Below are 17,173 nucleotides of genomic sequence, written 5' to 3'. Positions count from 1 at the left end.
AAGGGTTCACATACTTTTCCCACCCTGAACTGTGAATGTTTACACGGTGTGTTCAACAAAGACTTCAAAACGTATAATTGTGTGTTATTCGTTTAAGCAGGCTGTGTTTGTCTGTTGTTGTGACCTAGATGATCAGATCAAATTGTATGACCAATTTATGCAGAAATCCAGGTATTTCCAAAGGGTTCACATACTTTTTCTTGCCACTGTACGTACGCACACACACACACACACACAAACACACCTCGCTTCGTGAGAAAAAAACCGCCACCTGCTGGAGAAGACAGATTTTGGGCCGATTTATCATTCTCGCTTCGCCTCTTCCTCTCTAGTCTGACTTGAGAGCTGCTGCGAAAATGGCGGTGTCTCGTCGCTCATCGCAGCAACAACAGGGCAACCTGCTATCTCCGCCACGAAACGGTTCTCTTTCGGTAAGTCCGCCGGGCTCTCCCTCGCTTGATCTTGTGACAGCGACGTTAGTGCCTCCGGATGGTGAGCGTGGATGCAGCACGGGCATGGAGAACCCTTCGGCCTCCCCTGATCTTCAAACCTCGGCCCTCAGCAGTGGGAACAGCACAAGTCCGACCACAACAACCTCCGGCGGGGGGAGTAGTAGTGTCTCGAGCCCGGGTTCAGGAGACACGACCCCTGGCGACGGTAGTGGGATCGGTGGAGCTTTCAGGGAGCTATTTGAGGCCTGTCGGAATGGAGATGTGTCCCGGGTGAAGAGACTTGTAGACTCGGTGAATGTGAATGCGAAGGACATGGCTGGACGGAAATCTACTCCTCTGCATTTCGCTGCTGGTTAGTTAAGATAGCGCTAATAAGCTTTGTTTTTGTGTTGTCAGCGCGAGCTGGCAGGTTGGAGTGTTTTCAAACATCGCATGGTGCTTGTGAAAAATATCAAAATGCTGGTCTGCCACGACGAGAATGGATAACTAGTTATTAGTTAACTACTGTACTGTAACTAATTACGAATGCTCATTTAATTTGCTGCTGTTAGTTAGCTAACTACTTTGCCAAGATCAAGGCCCATCGAAAACAGCTAGCTTAGTTGGCTAACTAGCTAATACTAAAAACAGTTTGGCACACAGACCGATAGGGACAGAAGGCCTCAGTCTCAGCCTTCGTTGTTACTAGCTAAACGTAAACAAAAGTGCATTTTTGGGTGTTTCTCAAGCTATTCCGTGGTGAACCCCAGAGTGTACTTTTTGGTTCCAACCAAGCACTAACACACCTTTGGTTCACTAAATCAATAGTTGCTTACCATCTGATTTGTTGAATCTGTTCTGTTGCAGGGCTGGAACTAAAATATGCATACCTTTTTTGGCATTCTAGAGCAGGGTTTCCCAAACTCTGTCCTGGGGCCCATGCAGGGTGCACTCATTGTTTTTGCCATAGTATTACACAGCAGACTCAAATAACCAACTCTTCAAGCTTTGATTATTTGAATCCGTAATGTAGTGTTAGGTCAAAAACCAAAACGAGTTTGGGAAACCATGTTCAAGAGGAACTGCTAAAAAGTAGTTTGGTGGTTGTTATTATGCTCTGTTATTATTATGTTTTAATTCATGAACTGACATTACATTTTTGGGGGGTAATTTAACCTTTATTTAACTAGGCAAGCCAGTTTTTAAGGACAAATTGTTATTTACAATGACTGCCAAACCTGGACATTGCTGGGCCAATTGTGCGCCGCCCTATGGGTCTCCCAATCACGGCCTTATGTGATACAGCCTGGATTACTCTCACCCTGTATGCACTGACCATGTTTTGTCTGTCATTGTGTCAGGTTTTGGCCGGAAGGATGTGGTTGACCACCTCTTACAGACAGGAGCTAATGTGCACGCCAGAGATGATGGTGGCCTCATCCCCCTGCACAATGCCTGCTCCTTTGGCCACGCTGAGGTGGTCAGTCTACTGTTGTGCCAAGGTGCAGACCCCAATGCACGGGACAACTGGAACTACACACCTCTGCATGAGGCAGCCATCAAGGGCAAAATTGACGTGTGCATCGGTAAGGGTGGATGTCAAAAATACATTGTCTGAAGATGGAGGGTGACATCCACATCCTAAACTTAAGAATATCTGTACTTCGCTAAAAATGAATACTCTGATAAATGAGAGGCCTGCACATGGAATATTGCTGCTCCCAGTGCCTTGTTACTGCACCCAAATATACAGTTTTGTGTCTTTTAACACTCTTAAACCCTGGTAATTTGTCCAGGAAATGTTATGTTGACAATATTCAATCAATCAAATTTACATCAGCAGATGTCACAAAGTGCTTATACAGAACCCAGCCTAAAACATCAAAAAGCAAGCAATGCAGATATAGAATTGACTTTACTAAGGTGATTTATTATAGGTATGTTAAAGTACTGTAAACTGCGCAAGGTATAAGACTATAATTGAATTAAAATAAGGAAACTTTCCTATGTCTCCTTCACACAGTGCTTCTCCAGCATGGCGCTGATCCCAACATCCGTAATACGGACGGCAAGTCTGCTCTGGATTTGGCAGACCCCTCCGCCAAGGCTGTGCTCACCGGTGAGTTTCATACAACTGCTCCCTTTCAGACAGTTCTCTCCCCCATTACATTGGGTACGTTCCTATGGTGTATATTGTATTTTACGTGACTGCAACTATAATGACCTGGGCCCGCTTTCCCAAAAGCATCTTAAGGCAAAATGAATATTGGAACCATAGGATCCTATCGTTCTAACGATTAACTTAGCCATAAGATGTTTTGTGAAACTGGGCCCAGGACTGTAACCTTTTGTCTGAATCATGGCTTGTCTTGACTTGGATCTCTGTGCTGTTCTAACCTGATATTTTGTATTCAGGTGAGTATAAGAAAGATGAACTCTTGGAAGCGGCAAGGTGAGTATCTTTATCGACTTGTTTCATTGGACTGATCTGTTTGTAGTATTAGGCTACCTACCACATCTTTAATTATTTTCTAATACAAAATATTTTCTCTCTCTTCTGTTCTCTTATGAACTGTGCTACAGGAGTGGCAATGAAGAGAAGCTGATGGCACTATTGACCCCACTAAATGTCAACTGCCATGCCAGTGATGGCCGCAAGGTAAGAAGGATATCGCCTCCACAACATTACATGTCCACACGTTATATTAACGTTGTATGATATTGTAGCATATGCTTGATTTGTTCTAAAGATTGGTGTGACCAATGGCAAGAAAAGTCTGGAGAGAGACTGTGTTTTCAGCCTTTATTCCAAAACAAAGTCACTTGTGTAGGGATTAAAAACACCATCTCATCCTAGGCGGATTATTATATGTAGGACACTATGAAGAGGATTTGTCATTGGATTGGATTTAGGCAGGGGACGCTTTAACTTGACTCAACTTCTGCCCAGGCCATATTCTCTATATACTGTACTGATTTAACAGCGATATCAACATGGGTTTTTCTGATTTTTGACCTAAAGGGTACCCATCTGTCCAAATATTTTCTGTGATCGTTGTTGAAATGTAATCCTTTTCATTGTATATAAATGTATGTTACCCTATTTAACCATTCCCTGTGTGCAGAGGGTTCATTTTGGTTCAATGTTTTTGTAAAAAAACAACTGTTTAATGGACTATGGATAATTAGTATTTTTGTTCCTACTCCTTCAGTGTTTAGCTATTGCTCCAAATCGATTTTGCAGATGGATTTTCGTAGGAAATATTTTCACTTTTATTTGGGTCCCTCAGTTACCCCTTAATTCTAGTAACACTGATCCTCGGTCTTCTGCACATCAAACATTTGCTATAACCAAGTTGTCGCCAATATCGATCAAATTTTCCTATCAAAGCTGTTATTTGAATATACTAGCTTGAAGCTCTCAGATCTTTGTTTTTGAATAGTTGGTCATGTTTATCACATCATTAATATTCTCATGTAGTGCAGAGTTTCCCAACCCTCTCCTAGGGGGTTGTTTTGTTTTAACCCTAAACTGGCACACCTGATTCAATTAGTCAAAGGAGTGAAGATTAGCTAACAAATTTAATCAGGTGTGCCAGTTTAGGGTTAAAGCAAAAATGTGAAACATCTGTGGGGGTGGGGTGAGGACAGGGTTGTTAAACCATGATGTTGTGCAGTGATTCCCAACTCTGGTCCTTGAACTCCTAACTCCTAACATGACAAGCACACCTGATACTACTTGTCAACTAATCCTCAAGCCCTTGACAAATTGAATCAGGTTTTCAAAAATGTGCTGTTGGGGTACTCTAGGACCGGAGTTGGAAACATGGATTGCAGCATGTATATTTTATGGAAATTCAATTTTAGCTTAATGCATTGAATCTCTAGAACTTTCACTGACCACGTTTACATGCACACTAATATCTCATTATTCAGGATACTCATGTATTTGAGTTGATGCATATAAATATCATATCCAGTTTACAATAACCTGAAAAGGCTTGTATCCTGGTTATGAGAAACCTGGATAAGTTGCCTGGGATTTGCTGATCTTAGATGGGATACTGTGGCATGTAAACATCTTATCCCATTTACTGTTGTTTTTCACAGTCTGTGCAGGCTCAGTTTCACATTTCATGGGTGTTGGGCGATGTTTTCTTCTCATTGTCAAACAAATCACTTCAAAATGTAGGCTACCTGCGGAATTCGATCAACCATAATTCCATAATTTATTTTGCTGATACTCTGTACTGAACTATATAGCCTACTGGCTATATAGCCTATAAGTTTCTGCATATAATTTCCAACATTTGGTAGGCCGTTTTGTTTGTCAACTATAGTTAGATACATGCAGCTTCTCTTCTGTCAACGTATTGCACCAGAAGACTAAATAAAGTAGTGCTCACAAGAATGTCTTACATCGATAGAATGAATGCATTAGTAACCTGGTTAACATCGGTTAAGTTCTGTTTCGTTTAGGAACTGAAGAGAATATGCAATAACTCAAACACTGTAAAGATTGGTCCTGTGCAAAATGTCCTAATGTCATCAGTTTGACCGGTTTTAAGGAAATGTAAAGCTGAGGAAAGACTATGAAACACGTTTCTGATAAGACTTCAGTTCGTCTTGGTTGAAATACTGTCTGCTTGCGTAAGTGTCGAAGATGACAAAGTCATTCGCATTTTCTTGAGATGCTGAAAGAAATCATATTTTCCTGTTTGAGACAAAATTAACATTTGTTGTATAATTTTACTGCAAAAAATGCATAATTCTGCAGGAGTTAATATGATATTACGCCACATGTGAGGTTATAGTCCTACAGTCCGTGTCCATATTTCAGTTACTATTCCATTTAACGCCTATGAACTTAAATTATGAATATTTTGTTCATTCATAGATACTGGTGAGTGGGATATCGAAGGTGAAAGGTAACGGCTTATCCCGAAAAAGACCTCTAGTGGGATATGAGCTACTATCCGGAATACTGTGCACATGTGAACATGGTCATTGGCTTACTGTCATGAATGATTTGTGGTAATAGGATGGTTGTTTAGGATTATTTTAATGTTTGAATTGTTATTAGCTGTTGATGAGTTTAGTGTTTGGATCAGAGGATATTGTGTTTCACCAGAGCACTCCTCTCTCTACTCAGGGTGTCATGACTTGACAATTAACTTCAGTCTGAGGAAAGTGTACTTAAAGTCAAGGCTCTACTTTGCATTGGTAATTGTGGAATAGTATTGGCTCATTAGTAATTGTATTTACCCCTCGTCTTGTTTGGCACCAGTTGTAATTATTCAGTTTATTCAGTTTTTGGCAATGACTTCTCTACTCATGAGAATGCATTGGGCATTCTCATGAGTAGAGAAGTCATTGCCAAAAAGCTAGAATCCATCTCTGAGTTGGCAAGAAACCATATCTTTCTCCTTTTCATAATTTTGAATAATGCATAATCTAGAGTCTATTGGCTAGGATGAGCAGTATTTTTCTGTCATCATAATTCACTCTGGCTAACCAGGTCCATAAAGTGTATATTTTAAAATCCTACTCATTATTCTTTGACATTTAGGTTTTCCAAGCACATTACCTTGTTCCTAACTGACATTTAGGAAATCCTCAACAACAAAATGTTATCATAACTGTGTTTCCTCCATCTGTTTTGTTTGGGTTTATATGAATGGGCCGTTTTGTTAAGAAGACTCTTGGGCACACTGTGGTGACAACAAAGCACTCACTGCCTGCACCTCCTGTGCCAGTCTGAGGACTTGTGTGGGTGTAGGATAAGCACTTTGGCTTTTCCCGAGGGGATAACCAGGGAGCCTGTATGCCTTATTAAGAATAATACGGCACAACAGTGAGAGTAGTCACATTTCCCTAAAGCTGTGTACTCATTGTACCTGGTGTCACTGAATTTATATGAATGGTTAATTCCGGTGTGTTTCTCACTTCACTTTAAAGGGTGATAGGCTAAAAGTATTATTTTTTGCTGTGAAATAAAAATACTAAAATTTTGTAATTTTTTGTTTTGTTTTTTGTGTGACTCTGGCAACATTGTCGATCAGTCAACATCCCAAAAAATGCTGGTAAGTTTCTCGATAACTGCCACCTGATTGTTGCACTGTTGTGATTTGTATTTTTTCTTTAATCCTTGTTTTATTTGACCAATACGCTGGCTCTCACTTGTAATTGCGCATCATGGAAATGGGTCTACTGGTCACGTTCATATTTCCCACCCCAATGCTCCTGTCCTGTGAATATGTGTGGGTGGGTATATGTGTGCCAGACCTGGGTTTAAATAGTATTTGTTGTCTTTCAAATACATTAGCTATGCTTGATTTGAGCTTTCCTGCTGCAATGGTACAGATGGAATAGTCCCCAAAGTGGACTACCAAAACCATGCCCATCAAGCACTCCAGCAAGGCTCAATCACACGCTGAAAGGATTTAAAAGAAAACAGATGGGCCAACCTACTATTTGAACCCAGGTCTGGTGTGTGTGTGTGGTGGAGGTGAGTAAGTGGTTCTGAGGCCACGGCCCGCTTCGCTCGTTGGTTTTGGAAAGGAGCTCGAATATACCACATTGCCTGCTTTTCCAGAGTGCCACCCTCCCCTTTCTGCACTCCTAACTACTTTACACACTCCCACCTCTGCTAAGTTTCAATCACTTCTTTCTCTTCAATCAATATATTTATTGTAGGACTGTGACTTTTCTGTTATGGTCACATGTGCATGTCTGGATGCCTGCACCTGCATTTTGTCAATTGATTCTTGTACTATATTGTATGTTTGTGATTTGACACTGTCCGCTTGTCTCGTCTTGAATGGGTCATAATCCTTGGTTGAAGAAAAAATATAATTCCTCATCTTTAAGTGCTGTGTCGTCGTTGCTGCTCATGCTTTTTGTATTATTCGATTTCTTTCCGTGTGATTGCCTTCATCGAACATAAATGATATTGTTAGTCTGTCCTGTCTGAGTTGTTCAGTGGTCTTATTTTGTCTTGATACCTACCAGTGCATGAATGCTACTGTTTCTTCCTTTCTGTCCGTGAGGTAAACTGTTGCTAAACTCCTGGGTGGAAAACTATTCCACAGCTTTGTGTACACTAACATTATTATGCTTGGCTCACAAAGGCACTATGTGATTTGGAATGGCCAAACAGATCTACGCAACATATTTTTATGAATAAACAGATTCAAACCGTAGCCATCTTTTTAGCCTCCTGTATATTATGTTTAGGAAGGAAGGGGTCTAGTTGAGGGACAAGTCAGATTTCCATTTTTCATAACTTGTTTGAGGTAAGCAAGCGTTAGTGTGCGGCCTAAGAAATATATTTTAAGATTGATGATCTGAGAGTTCTGTCAGACTTACATAGACAGGGCGGTTGAGAACAGGTTGATTTTGTTTTGGGGTGTAATAGTCAAGAACCATTCTGATCTTGCATCCTTCCACCATTCAACTGCAATGAGAACTCAGACCGCTCGTCCATGCAATTTGCTTCCTAGCATAATCAGCCATTCACTCTCTCTGGCTCCCTGAAGGCAGTGTGTTCTGATGTGCATTGACTCTGAGCTCTGTGTGTCTAATGACATGTCCTCTGTTCCAGTCCACCCCACTGCACTTGGCGGCTGGCTACAACCGAGTCCGTATCGTCCAACTACTGTTGCAGCACGGGGCAGACGTCCATGCCAAGGACAAAGGGTAAGACCAAACTCAATACAGTCCCATTGAAGGCTTGTTTTCCACTGTTTCTTCGTCTAAGACCATTCTCAGGTGAGAAGCGTCTCAACCACAGATTCATAGAATACAAGAACTGTTCATTTGAATGACTATCTCTCTGGCAGTGGCCTGGTCCCTCTCCACAACGCCTGCTCCTATGGACACTTTGAGGTCACAGAGCTTCTGCTCAAGGTAAGGGCTCTAAAAGATTCTAGTTCATTTTACAAAATTGATTTCTGTAGACCTGTCATTGATGCCCCTTTTAATTAGACAATTGTAGAATGTTGGTTTTATTGATAAAGAACAATTAATAAACTCCTGTCTGTCTACAGCATGGAGCGTGTGTGAATGCCATGGACCTATGGCAGTTCACTCCTCTCCATGAGGCTGCATCTAAGAACCGTGTGGAGGTGTGTTCGCTGCTGCTGAGCCATGGTGCCGACCCCACCCTTCTCAACTGCCACAGCAAGAGCGCCGTGGACATGGCTCCCACCCCCGAACTCAAAGAGAGACTAACCTGTGAGTTCATTGGGAGACTGGAGAGAACACATGTGCATACATACATGCATACATATATGGATACAGTGGCAAGAAAAAGTATGTGAACCATTTGGAATTACCTGGATTTATGCATAAATTGGTCATCAAATTTGATCTGATCTTCATCTAAGTCACAACAATAGACAAACATAGTGTGCTTAAACTAATAACACACAAATTATTGTATTTTTCTTGTCTATATTGAATACATCATTTAAACATTCACAGTGTAATTTGGGGAAAGTATGTGAACCCCTAGGCTAATGACCTATCCAAAAGCTAATTGGAGTCAGGAGTCAGCTAACCTGGAGTCCAATCAATGAGATATTGGAGATGTTGGTTAGAGCTGCCTTGCGCTATAAAAAACACTCACAGAATTTGAGTTTGCTATTCATATTCCATGCCTCGAACAAAAGAGATCTCAGAAGACCTAAGATGAAGTATTGTTGACTTGCATAAAGCTGGAAAGGGTTACAAAAGTATCTCTAAAAGCCTTGATGTTCATCAGTCCACGGTAAGACAAATTGTCTATAAATGGAGGAAGTTCAGCACTGTTGCTACTCTCCCTAGGAGTGGCCGTCTTGCAAAGATGACTGCAAGATCACAGCACAGAATGCTCAATGAGGTTTAGAAGAATCCTGGAGTGTCAGCTAAAGACTTACATAAATCTCTAACATGCTGACATCTCTGTTGACAAGTCTACGATACGTAAAACACTCAACAAGAATGGTGTTCATGGGAGGACAGCACAGAAGAAGCCACTGCTGTCCAAAAAAAACATTGCAGACATCTGAAGTTTGCAAAATTGCACCTGGATGTTTGACAGCACTACTGGCAAAATATTCTGTGGACAGATGAAACTACAGTTGAGTTGTTTTGGAAGGAACACACAACACTATGCGTGGAGAATAAAAGGTACGGCACACCAAAACATTTTTGTATTTTTATTTCACCTTTATTTAACCAGATAGGCTAGTTGAGAACAAGTTCTCATTTACAACTGCGACCTGGCCAAGATAAAGCAAAGAAGTTCGACACACACAACAACAGAGTTACACATGGAATAACAGCTGGTGCTTAAAGCTAGTGAGGGAGATATGAGGCTTCAGTGATTTTTGCAGTTCGCTCCAGTCATTGGCAGCAGAGAACTAAGGAGAGGCGGCCAAAGGAAGAATTGGCATTGGGGGTGACCAGTGAGATATACCTGCTGGAGCGCGTGCTATGGGTAGGTGCTGCTATGGTGACCAGTGAGCTGAGATAAGGCAGGGCTTTACCTAGCAGAGACTTGTAGATTACCTGGAGCCAGTGGGTTTGGCGACGAGTATGAAGCAAGGGGCAGCCAACGAGAGCGTACAGGTCGCAGTGGTGGGTAGTATATGGGGCTTTGGTGACAAAACGGATGGCACTGTGATAGACTGCATCCAATTTGTTGAGTAGAGTGTTGGAGGCTATTTTGTAAATGACATCGAAGTCAAGGATCGGTAGGATGGTCAGTTTTACGAGGGTATGTTTGGCAGCATGAGAGAAGGATGCTTTGTTACGAAATAGGAAGCCGATTCTAGATTTAATTTTGGATTGGAGATGCTTAATGTGAGTCTGGAAGGAGAGTTTACAGTCTAACCAGACACCTAGGTATTTGTAGTTGTCCACATATTCTAAGTCAGAACCGTCCAGAGTAGTGATGCTGGACGGTCGGGCAGGTGCGGGCAGCGATTGGTTGAAGAGCGGAAGGAGAGTTGTATGGCATTGAAGCTCGTCTGGAGGTTAGTTAACAGTGTCCAAAGTGTCCCAACTGTAAAGTATGGTGGAGGGAGCATCGTAGTCTGGGGCTGCTTTGCTGCCTCAGGGCCTGGATAGCTTGCTATCATTGACAGAAACATTTTCCCAAGTTTATCAAGACATTTTGCAGGAAGTTGAAGCTCAACAAATGTTGGGTGATGCAACAGGACAACAACCCAAAACACAGAAGTAAATCAACAACAGAATGGCTTCAACAGAAGAAAATACACCTTCTGTAGTGGCCCAGTCAGAGTCCTGACCTCGACCCGACTGAGATGCTGTGGCATGACCTTAAGAGAGCAGTTCACACCAGACATTCCAAGAATATTGCTGAACTGAAACAGTTTTGTAAAGAGGAATGGTCCAAAATTCCTCCTGACCGTTGTGCAGGTCTGATCCGCAACTACAGAAAACGTTTGGTTGAGGTTATTGCTGCCAAAGGTGGATCAACCAGTTATTAAATCCAAGGGTTCACATACCTTTTCCACCCTGCACTGTGAATGTTTACATGGTGTGTTCAATAAAGACATGAAAACGTATAATTGTTTGTGTGTCATTCGTTTAAGCAGACTTTTGTCTATTGTTGTGACCTAGATAAAGATCAGATCAAATTTTATGACCAATTTATGCAGAAATCCAGGTATTTCCAAAGGGTTCACATACTTTTTCTTGCCACTGTATGTACATACATACACACACACCACGCATTCGTAAAATATTCAGACCCCTTCCCTTTATCCACATTTTGTTGCATTACAGCCTTATTCTAAAAAGGTTTAAATAAAAAAAAATACCTCATCAATCTATACACAATTCACCATAATCACAAAGCAAAAACTTTGTATTTTTTGCAAATGTATTTCTAATTTAAAAAAAAAAAAACGTATTTACATGAGTATTCAGAACCTTTGCCATGAGACCCAAAATTGAGCTCAGGTGCCTCCTGTTTCCATTGATCATCCTTGAGATGTTTCCACAACTTGGTTGGAGTCCACCTGTGGTGAATTGTTTGGACATGATTTGGAAAGGCACACACCTGTCTATGTAAGATCCCAGAGTTGACAGTGCATCTCAGAGCAAAAACCAAGCCACGAGGTCGGAGGAATTGTCCATTCATCTCTGAGGTGGGATTGTATCAAGGCACCATCCCTACGGTGAAGCATGGTGTGAGGATATTTTAAGGGCGGCGGGTACTGGGAGACTAGTCAGGATCGAGGGAAAGATGATCGGAGCAAAGTACAGAGAGATCCTTGATGAAAACCTGCTCAGGACCTCAGACTAGGGCGAAGGTTCACCTTCCAACAGGACAACGACCCTAAGCACACAGGCAAGACAACGCAGGAGTGGCTTCGGGACAAGTCTCTGAATGTCTTTGAGTGGCTCAGCCAGAGCCCGGAATTGAACCCGATCGAACATCTCTGGCGAGACCTGAAAATAGTTGTGCAGCGACGCTCCCCATCCAACCTGACAGAGCTTGAGAGTATCTGCAGAGAAGAAAGGGAGAAACTCCTCATACAGGTGTGCCAAGCTTGTAGCGTCATACCCAAGAAGACTCAAGGCTGTAATCGCTGCCAATTGTGCTTGAACAAAGTAATGAGTAAAAGGTCTGAATACTTATGTAAATGTGATATTTCAATTCTTTATAATAAAAAATTCTCTCAATTCGTGGTATCCAATTGGTAGTTAGTCTTGTCTCATCGCTGCAACTACCGTATGGACTCGGGAGAGGCGAAGGCCATGCATCCTCCGAAACACGACCAAACCAAGCCGCACTGCTTCTTCCGCTTAACCTGGAAGCCAGCCACACCAATGTGTTGGAGGAAACACCGTACACCTGGCGACCGTGTCAGTGTGCATGCGCACGGCCCGCCACAGGAGAACCTAGAGCGCGATGGGACAAGGACATCCTTGCCGGCCAAACCCTAACCTGGACGATTCTGGGCCAATGTGCGCCGCCCGGTGGGTCTCCTGGTCGCGGCGGCTGCGACAGAGCCTGGACTTACACCAGGATCTCTAGTGGCACAGCTAGCGACCTTGATGTAGTGCCTTAGACCACTGCGCCACTCGGGATGCCCTCAGTTCTTTATTTTGTCTAATTATTTCCTTTTTCATTATGTGTGTAGATTGAGGCAAAATACCTTCCGAATGCACTGTATACATGTGCACACTTTTTATACCTGATAATGAAATTAACATGTGCACAGACTACTCTCACAATTCACAAAGACTATATACAGATGAGAATGTCTACGTGGGCCCATGGCTTTTCTCACATTTCAATCTCCTTTCTGCCATCCAGATGAGTTTAAAGGTCATTCACTGCTCCAGGCAGCTCGGGAGGCAGACATGGCCAAGGTGAAGAAGACCCTGGCTCTGGAGATCATCAGCTTCAAACACCCACAGACAAATGAGACAGCCCTGGTGAGATCATCCCTGTTCCTTCTGGCTGATGCTCAATGTCACAGTGCTGACATCTAACGTTACGTCATAATCAACAGCTATGGATGTCACAAATGGCACCCTATTTCCTATATAAAAAGTTATGGGCCGTGAGCAAAAGTAGTGTACTATATAGGGAACAGGGTGCCATGTTGGACATATCCTATGTCTGTCAGAATACATTTGTGTAACATACATAACCTTGCTCCCTTTGTGACATGCATGACCTAGGATGACCACTATAAAAACAAGCACAAAACCTGAGAAGGCATTCACACACGCTCCATACAGTGATTTCATTGAAGGTGTCGTCCTTCTGTTTCAGCACTGTGCCGTTGCCTCCCCTCACCCGAAACGGAAGCAGGTGACAGAGCTGCTGCTGCGTAAAGGTGCCAACATCAACGAGAAGAACAAAGAGTAAGACACCATGTCCGTGTTTCCAATAACATTGTATCGGAGGGGTGCCCCCCCCCCCCCCCCCCCCCCCACCAAAAATAGTTTGGCATCTATTGGTTTCAATTGAGAATGTTAGCTTGTTAAACTGCAGAATGAAAATCCTATGAGGCTGATTCCAGCACAAGTAAAGCGATACCTTTGTCTCTGTCTCTCTTCTGTCTGTAGCTTCATGACGGCCCTGCATGTTGCGTCTGAGAGAGCACACAACGACATCCTAGAGGTGCTGCAGAAACATGGAGCCAAGGTACACACTGCAGGCTTCTTCAGTCTCACAAATACCACTTCATTTAATTTATCTTGTCATATCTCTCTCACTGGCTCACAGCCTCCATATCTGATAACTTCACCAAAAAATATTTTATGAAATACGTGTATCACATTTAGTTTTGAGTCTGTTGCTGTTTGTCACTGACTATTCCCTCTGTCATTCTCCCTCCCTCCTCCATCCCTCCAGGTGAATGCGGTGGACACCCTGGGTCAGACGTCCCTCCACAGGGCAGCCCTGGCGGGCCACATCCAGACATGCAGACTTCTGCTGAGCTACGGGGCTGACCCTGCCATCGTCTCCCTGCAGGGCTTCACTGCCTCACAGATGGGCAACGAGGCCGTGCAGCAGATCCTCAATGGTACAGTAGTAGAGCGTCTTGGGTTAAATACAAAGATTCTCTTTATATATTCTACGCTCTACATTGGGATTGACAATGGTGCCTGAGTGCATCTAAGATGTTTTATGAACTTGGATGAAAGCTGCATTACGTACATACAGTATGGCCTTTAAATCTAGCCTATGCAGTGATGGTAAGTTAGCAGGATGTATAACAAAGAAATTATCGACTATCTTGCCCATAAATATTACAGTGCTTTGTCAAATTTCCCAGTATGTTTTTTTTCATGATGTTGGTCCATTTCATACAGAAAATGTTCCAACTCGTAACTCTGACGTGGACTACCGGTTTCTGGAAGCCGCTAAGGCTGGAGATTTGGACACTGTGCAGGTAAGTTGATCAGCTTCATCGTCTCGGAGTCATGAATTCAATCACGTTACATGCATCAACCATCGACCTACCATCATGAATCCAAGATATCTTCCTCTGTCACTTTTGATATTCTATCTATGTTGTCTCGTCTGTGTGTTGTAGCAACTGTGCACTCCTCAGAACGTGAACTGTCGGGACCTGGAGGGTCGTCACTCCACCCCTCTGCACTTTGCTGCAGGCTACAACCGTGTGGCCGTGGTGGAGTACCTGCTACATCATGGAGCTGACGTACACGCTAAAGACAAAGGGTACGTGTTGTCTTACTAGTCCACCCTACTACCTCTGTCTTCCTTACTGTCTTTGCTGAGACTTTTGCTTTCACTTCAGATAGTCAGCAAAAAGGCTTTCACTTTGTATTGAATACATATCTTTACATTTGCTTTCATTCTGCATTCAATACCTCTATCATTGGATTACATTTTGCATTCAATACATACAATACTTGAAAACTTTAGTCATAGAATTACATTATTTATAGGATCTCTGTGCTTTTACTGGTTTAACTAGTCTTTTGTCTGTCCTGCAGTGGTCTGGTGCCCCTCCACAACGCCTGCTCCTATGGTCACTATGAGGTGGCTGAGCTGCTGGTCAGACACGGGGCGTCAGTGAACGTAGCTGACCTCTGGAAATTCACCCCTCTCCACGAGGCTGCTGCCAAGGGCAAATACGAGATCTGCAAACTGCTGCTCAAGGTTAGTCTAGCTGTGCCTTTCATATCAACTCTTCAGAAATGATCAGGTCGCAAAGGCATAAGGCTATATATACTGAGGCAAACGGAAGTATTTATTGTGATAGCTTTTTATAGACTTTGCTCAAAGCGCCAAAGTGTCTCTGTGTAGCTATGTGTATAGCTAAAAGAGATTTTCAACGCCAGAACAAAGTATTATTATTATTTTTTTATCCCCTTTTCTCCCCAATTTTTCGTGGTATCCAATCGCTAGTAATTACTATCTTGTCTCATCGCTACAACTCCCGTACGGGCTCGGGAGAGACGGAAGTCGAAAGCCATGCGTCCTCCGAGGCACAACCCAACCAAGCCGCACTGCTTCTTTAACACAGCGCGCCTCCAACCCGGAAGCCAGCCGCACCAATGTGTCGGAGGAAACACCGTACACCTGGCCCCCTTGGTTAGCGCGCACTGCGCCCAGCCCGCCACAGGAGTCGCTGGAGCGCGATGAGACAAGGAAATCCCTACCGGCCAAACCCACCCTAACCCAGACGACGCTAGCCCAATTGTGCGTCGCCCCACGGACCTCCCGGTCGCGGCCGGCTGCGACAGAGCCTGGGGGCGAACCCAGAGACTCTGGTGGCGCAGTTAGCACTGCGATGCAGTGCCCTAGACCACTGCGTCACCCGGGAGGCCTGGAACAAAGTATTTAACAATTTATTTATTTTTAATCTATATTCAAGACGATGTTTTTCTGTGTTTCTTCAGCATGGAGCAGACCCCACCAAGAAGAACCGAGACGGTAATATGCCTCTGGACATGGTGAAGGATGGAGACACGGACATCCAGGACTTGCTAAGAGGAGACGCTGCCCTGCTGGATGCTGCTAAAAAGGGCTGTCTGGCTCGCGTCCAGAAACTCTGCAGCCCAGAGAACATCAATTGTAGAGACACACAGGGACGCAACTCCACTCCCCTGCACCTTGCAGGTACTGTACCTACCAGAATCAATTCATGGAATCAATCAATCAATACATTTTCATATTTTATAAAGCACTTTTTACATCAGCAGTTGTCACAAAGTGCTTTACAGTTACCCAGCCTAAACCTCAAATAGCAAGCAAAGCAGTGGAATCAATTTATTGAATGGCAAATGTGGAACCCAGACACAGACTTTTACCACCCAAACAGGCAACTCATTAAACCCTGGACACTTTGATAATTTGGAGCTATACTATTACTTTGACACATTACATAAAGATCTTTCATTCATTGTTTTTTTGTAAGGTAGACTGCCATGTTGTTTCATGTTGTCATCCGTCTTGTTTCCCACCTCTGTAGCTGGCTACAACAACCTGGAGGTGGCGGAGTATCTCCTGGAGCACGGGGCTGATGTCAACGCACAGGACAAAGGAGGCCTCATCCCCCTGCACAACGCTGCCTCATACGGGGTGAGTCGGCACAAATATTATGCCAGGCCGCGGAAGACATTGTACATGCTGTATGGTTTGGCCTAACGTTTTCTAACATAGACAATACATAAATACCTATGCTATGTAACAGCTTGGATGATGACTCAGAAGATATTGTTTGGGTTACAAAACCTTATAGAAAATCCGTAAAGCAAATATAAGGACAAAACACCCACACTGTGATGAAAGTGACCTTGTGGAAAGCTTAAGATATGTAACAGTGTGGATGTCATCAGTTTCTGGTCATATCGTGTTATTAATTTCGTGTCTCCTCATCTGCTACTCCTATCCTCTGCTCCTCTCCTGTCTCTTCTCTCCTACAGCACGTGGACATTGCTGCCCTCCTGATAAAGTTCAACACGTGTGTGAATGCTACAGACAAGTGGGCCTTCACCCCCCTCCATGAGGCGGCTCAAAAGGGCCGCACCCAGCTGTGTGCTCTCCTGCTGGCCCACGGAGCAGACCCCACCATGAAGAATCAGGAGGGACAGACGGCACTGGACCTGGCCACGGTAACACGCCTTGATCTCTTACTGTTAGAGCAGCTAGCAATGCCACAAAATGAAGTGTTGTTTTTTTGCTGTTACTGGCAGACATTTGCTCAAATGGCGAAGGTGCATAAAGATAGGAATTCAGA

General features: G+C 43.4%; 1 protein-coding gene across 4 annotated transcripts in view; it reads left to right on the top strand.

Annotated features, from left to right (window-relative positions):
* The first annotated feature begins 266 nt into the window (after window positions 1–266).
* LOC129826509 (poly [ADP-ribose] polymerase tankyrase-1-like) overlaps window positions 267–17,173 on the top strand; it is a 29,250-nt gene continuing 12,343 nt past the window's right edge. For 2 of the 4 annotated variants that reach the window (XM_055887316.1, XM_055887315.1), the window contains exons 1-19: window positions 267–804; window positions 1,793–2,017; window positions 2,455–2,550; window positions 2,847–2,883; window positions 3,015–3,090; window positions 6,494–6,514; window positions 8,035–8,129; window positions 8,273–8,339; window positions 8,480–8,666; window positions 12,766–12,887; window positions 13,231–13,322; window positions 13,527–13,605; window positions 13,816–13,987; window positions 14,277–14,356; window positions 14,501–14,646; window positions 14,925–15,090; window positions 15,834–16,053; window positions 16,406–16,515; window positions 16,860–17,048. In XM_055887316.1, coding sequence (XP_055743291.1) covers window positions 357–804; window positions 1,793–2,017; window positions 2,455–2,550; window positions 2,847–2,883; window positions 3,015–3,090; window positions 6,494–6,514; window positions 8,035–8,129; window positions 8,273–8,339; window positions 8,480–8,666; window positions 12,766–12,887; window positions 13,231–13,322; window positions 13,527–13,605; window positions 13,816–13,987; window positions 14,277–14,356; window positions 14,501–14,646; window positions 14,925–15,090; window positions 15,834–16,053; window positions 16,406–16,515; window positions 16,860–17,048 — 2,628 coding nt within the window. In that variant the 5' untranslated portion in view covers window positions 267–356. The remainder of the gene's footprint in view (window positions 805–1,792; window positions 2,018–2,454; window positions 2,551–2,846; window positions 2,884–3,014; window positions 3,091–6,493; window positions 6,515–8,034; window positions 8,130–8,272; window positions 8,340–8,479; window positions 8,667–12,765; window positions 12,888–13,230; window positions 13,323–13,526; window positions 13,606–13,815; window positions 13,988–14,276; window positions 14,357–14,500; window positions 14,647–14,924; window positions 15,091–15,833; window positions 16,054–16,405; window positions 16,516–16,859; window positions 17,049–17,173) is intronic. The other 2 variants (XM_055887318.1, XM_055887317.1) reach the window with 1 other exon arrangement.

The sequence above is a fragment of the Salvelinus fontinalis genome, chromosome 28, assembly GCF_029448725.1.
Source record: "Salvelinus fontinalis isolate EN_2023a chromosome 28, ASM2944872v1, whole genome shotgun sequence".
NCBI classification, from domain to species: domain Eukaryota; kingdom Metazoa; phylum Chordata; class Actinopteri; order Salmoniformes; family Salmonidae; genus Salvelinus; species Salvelinus fontinalis.
This window is presented reverse-complemented; position numbering and strand designations above follow the sequence as displayed.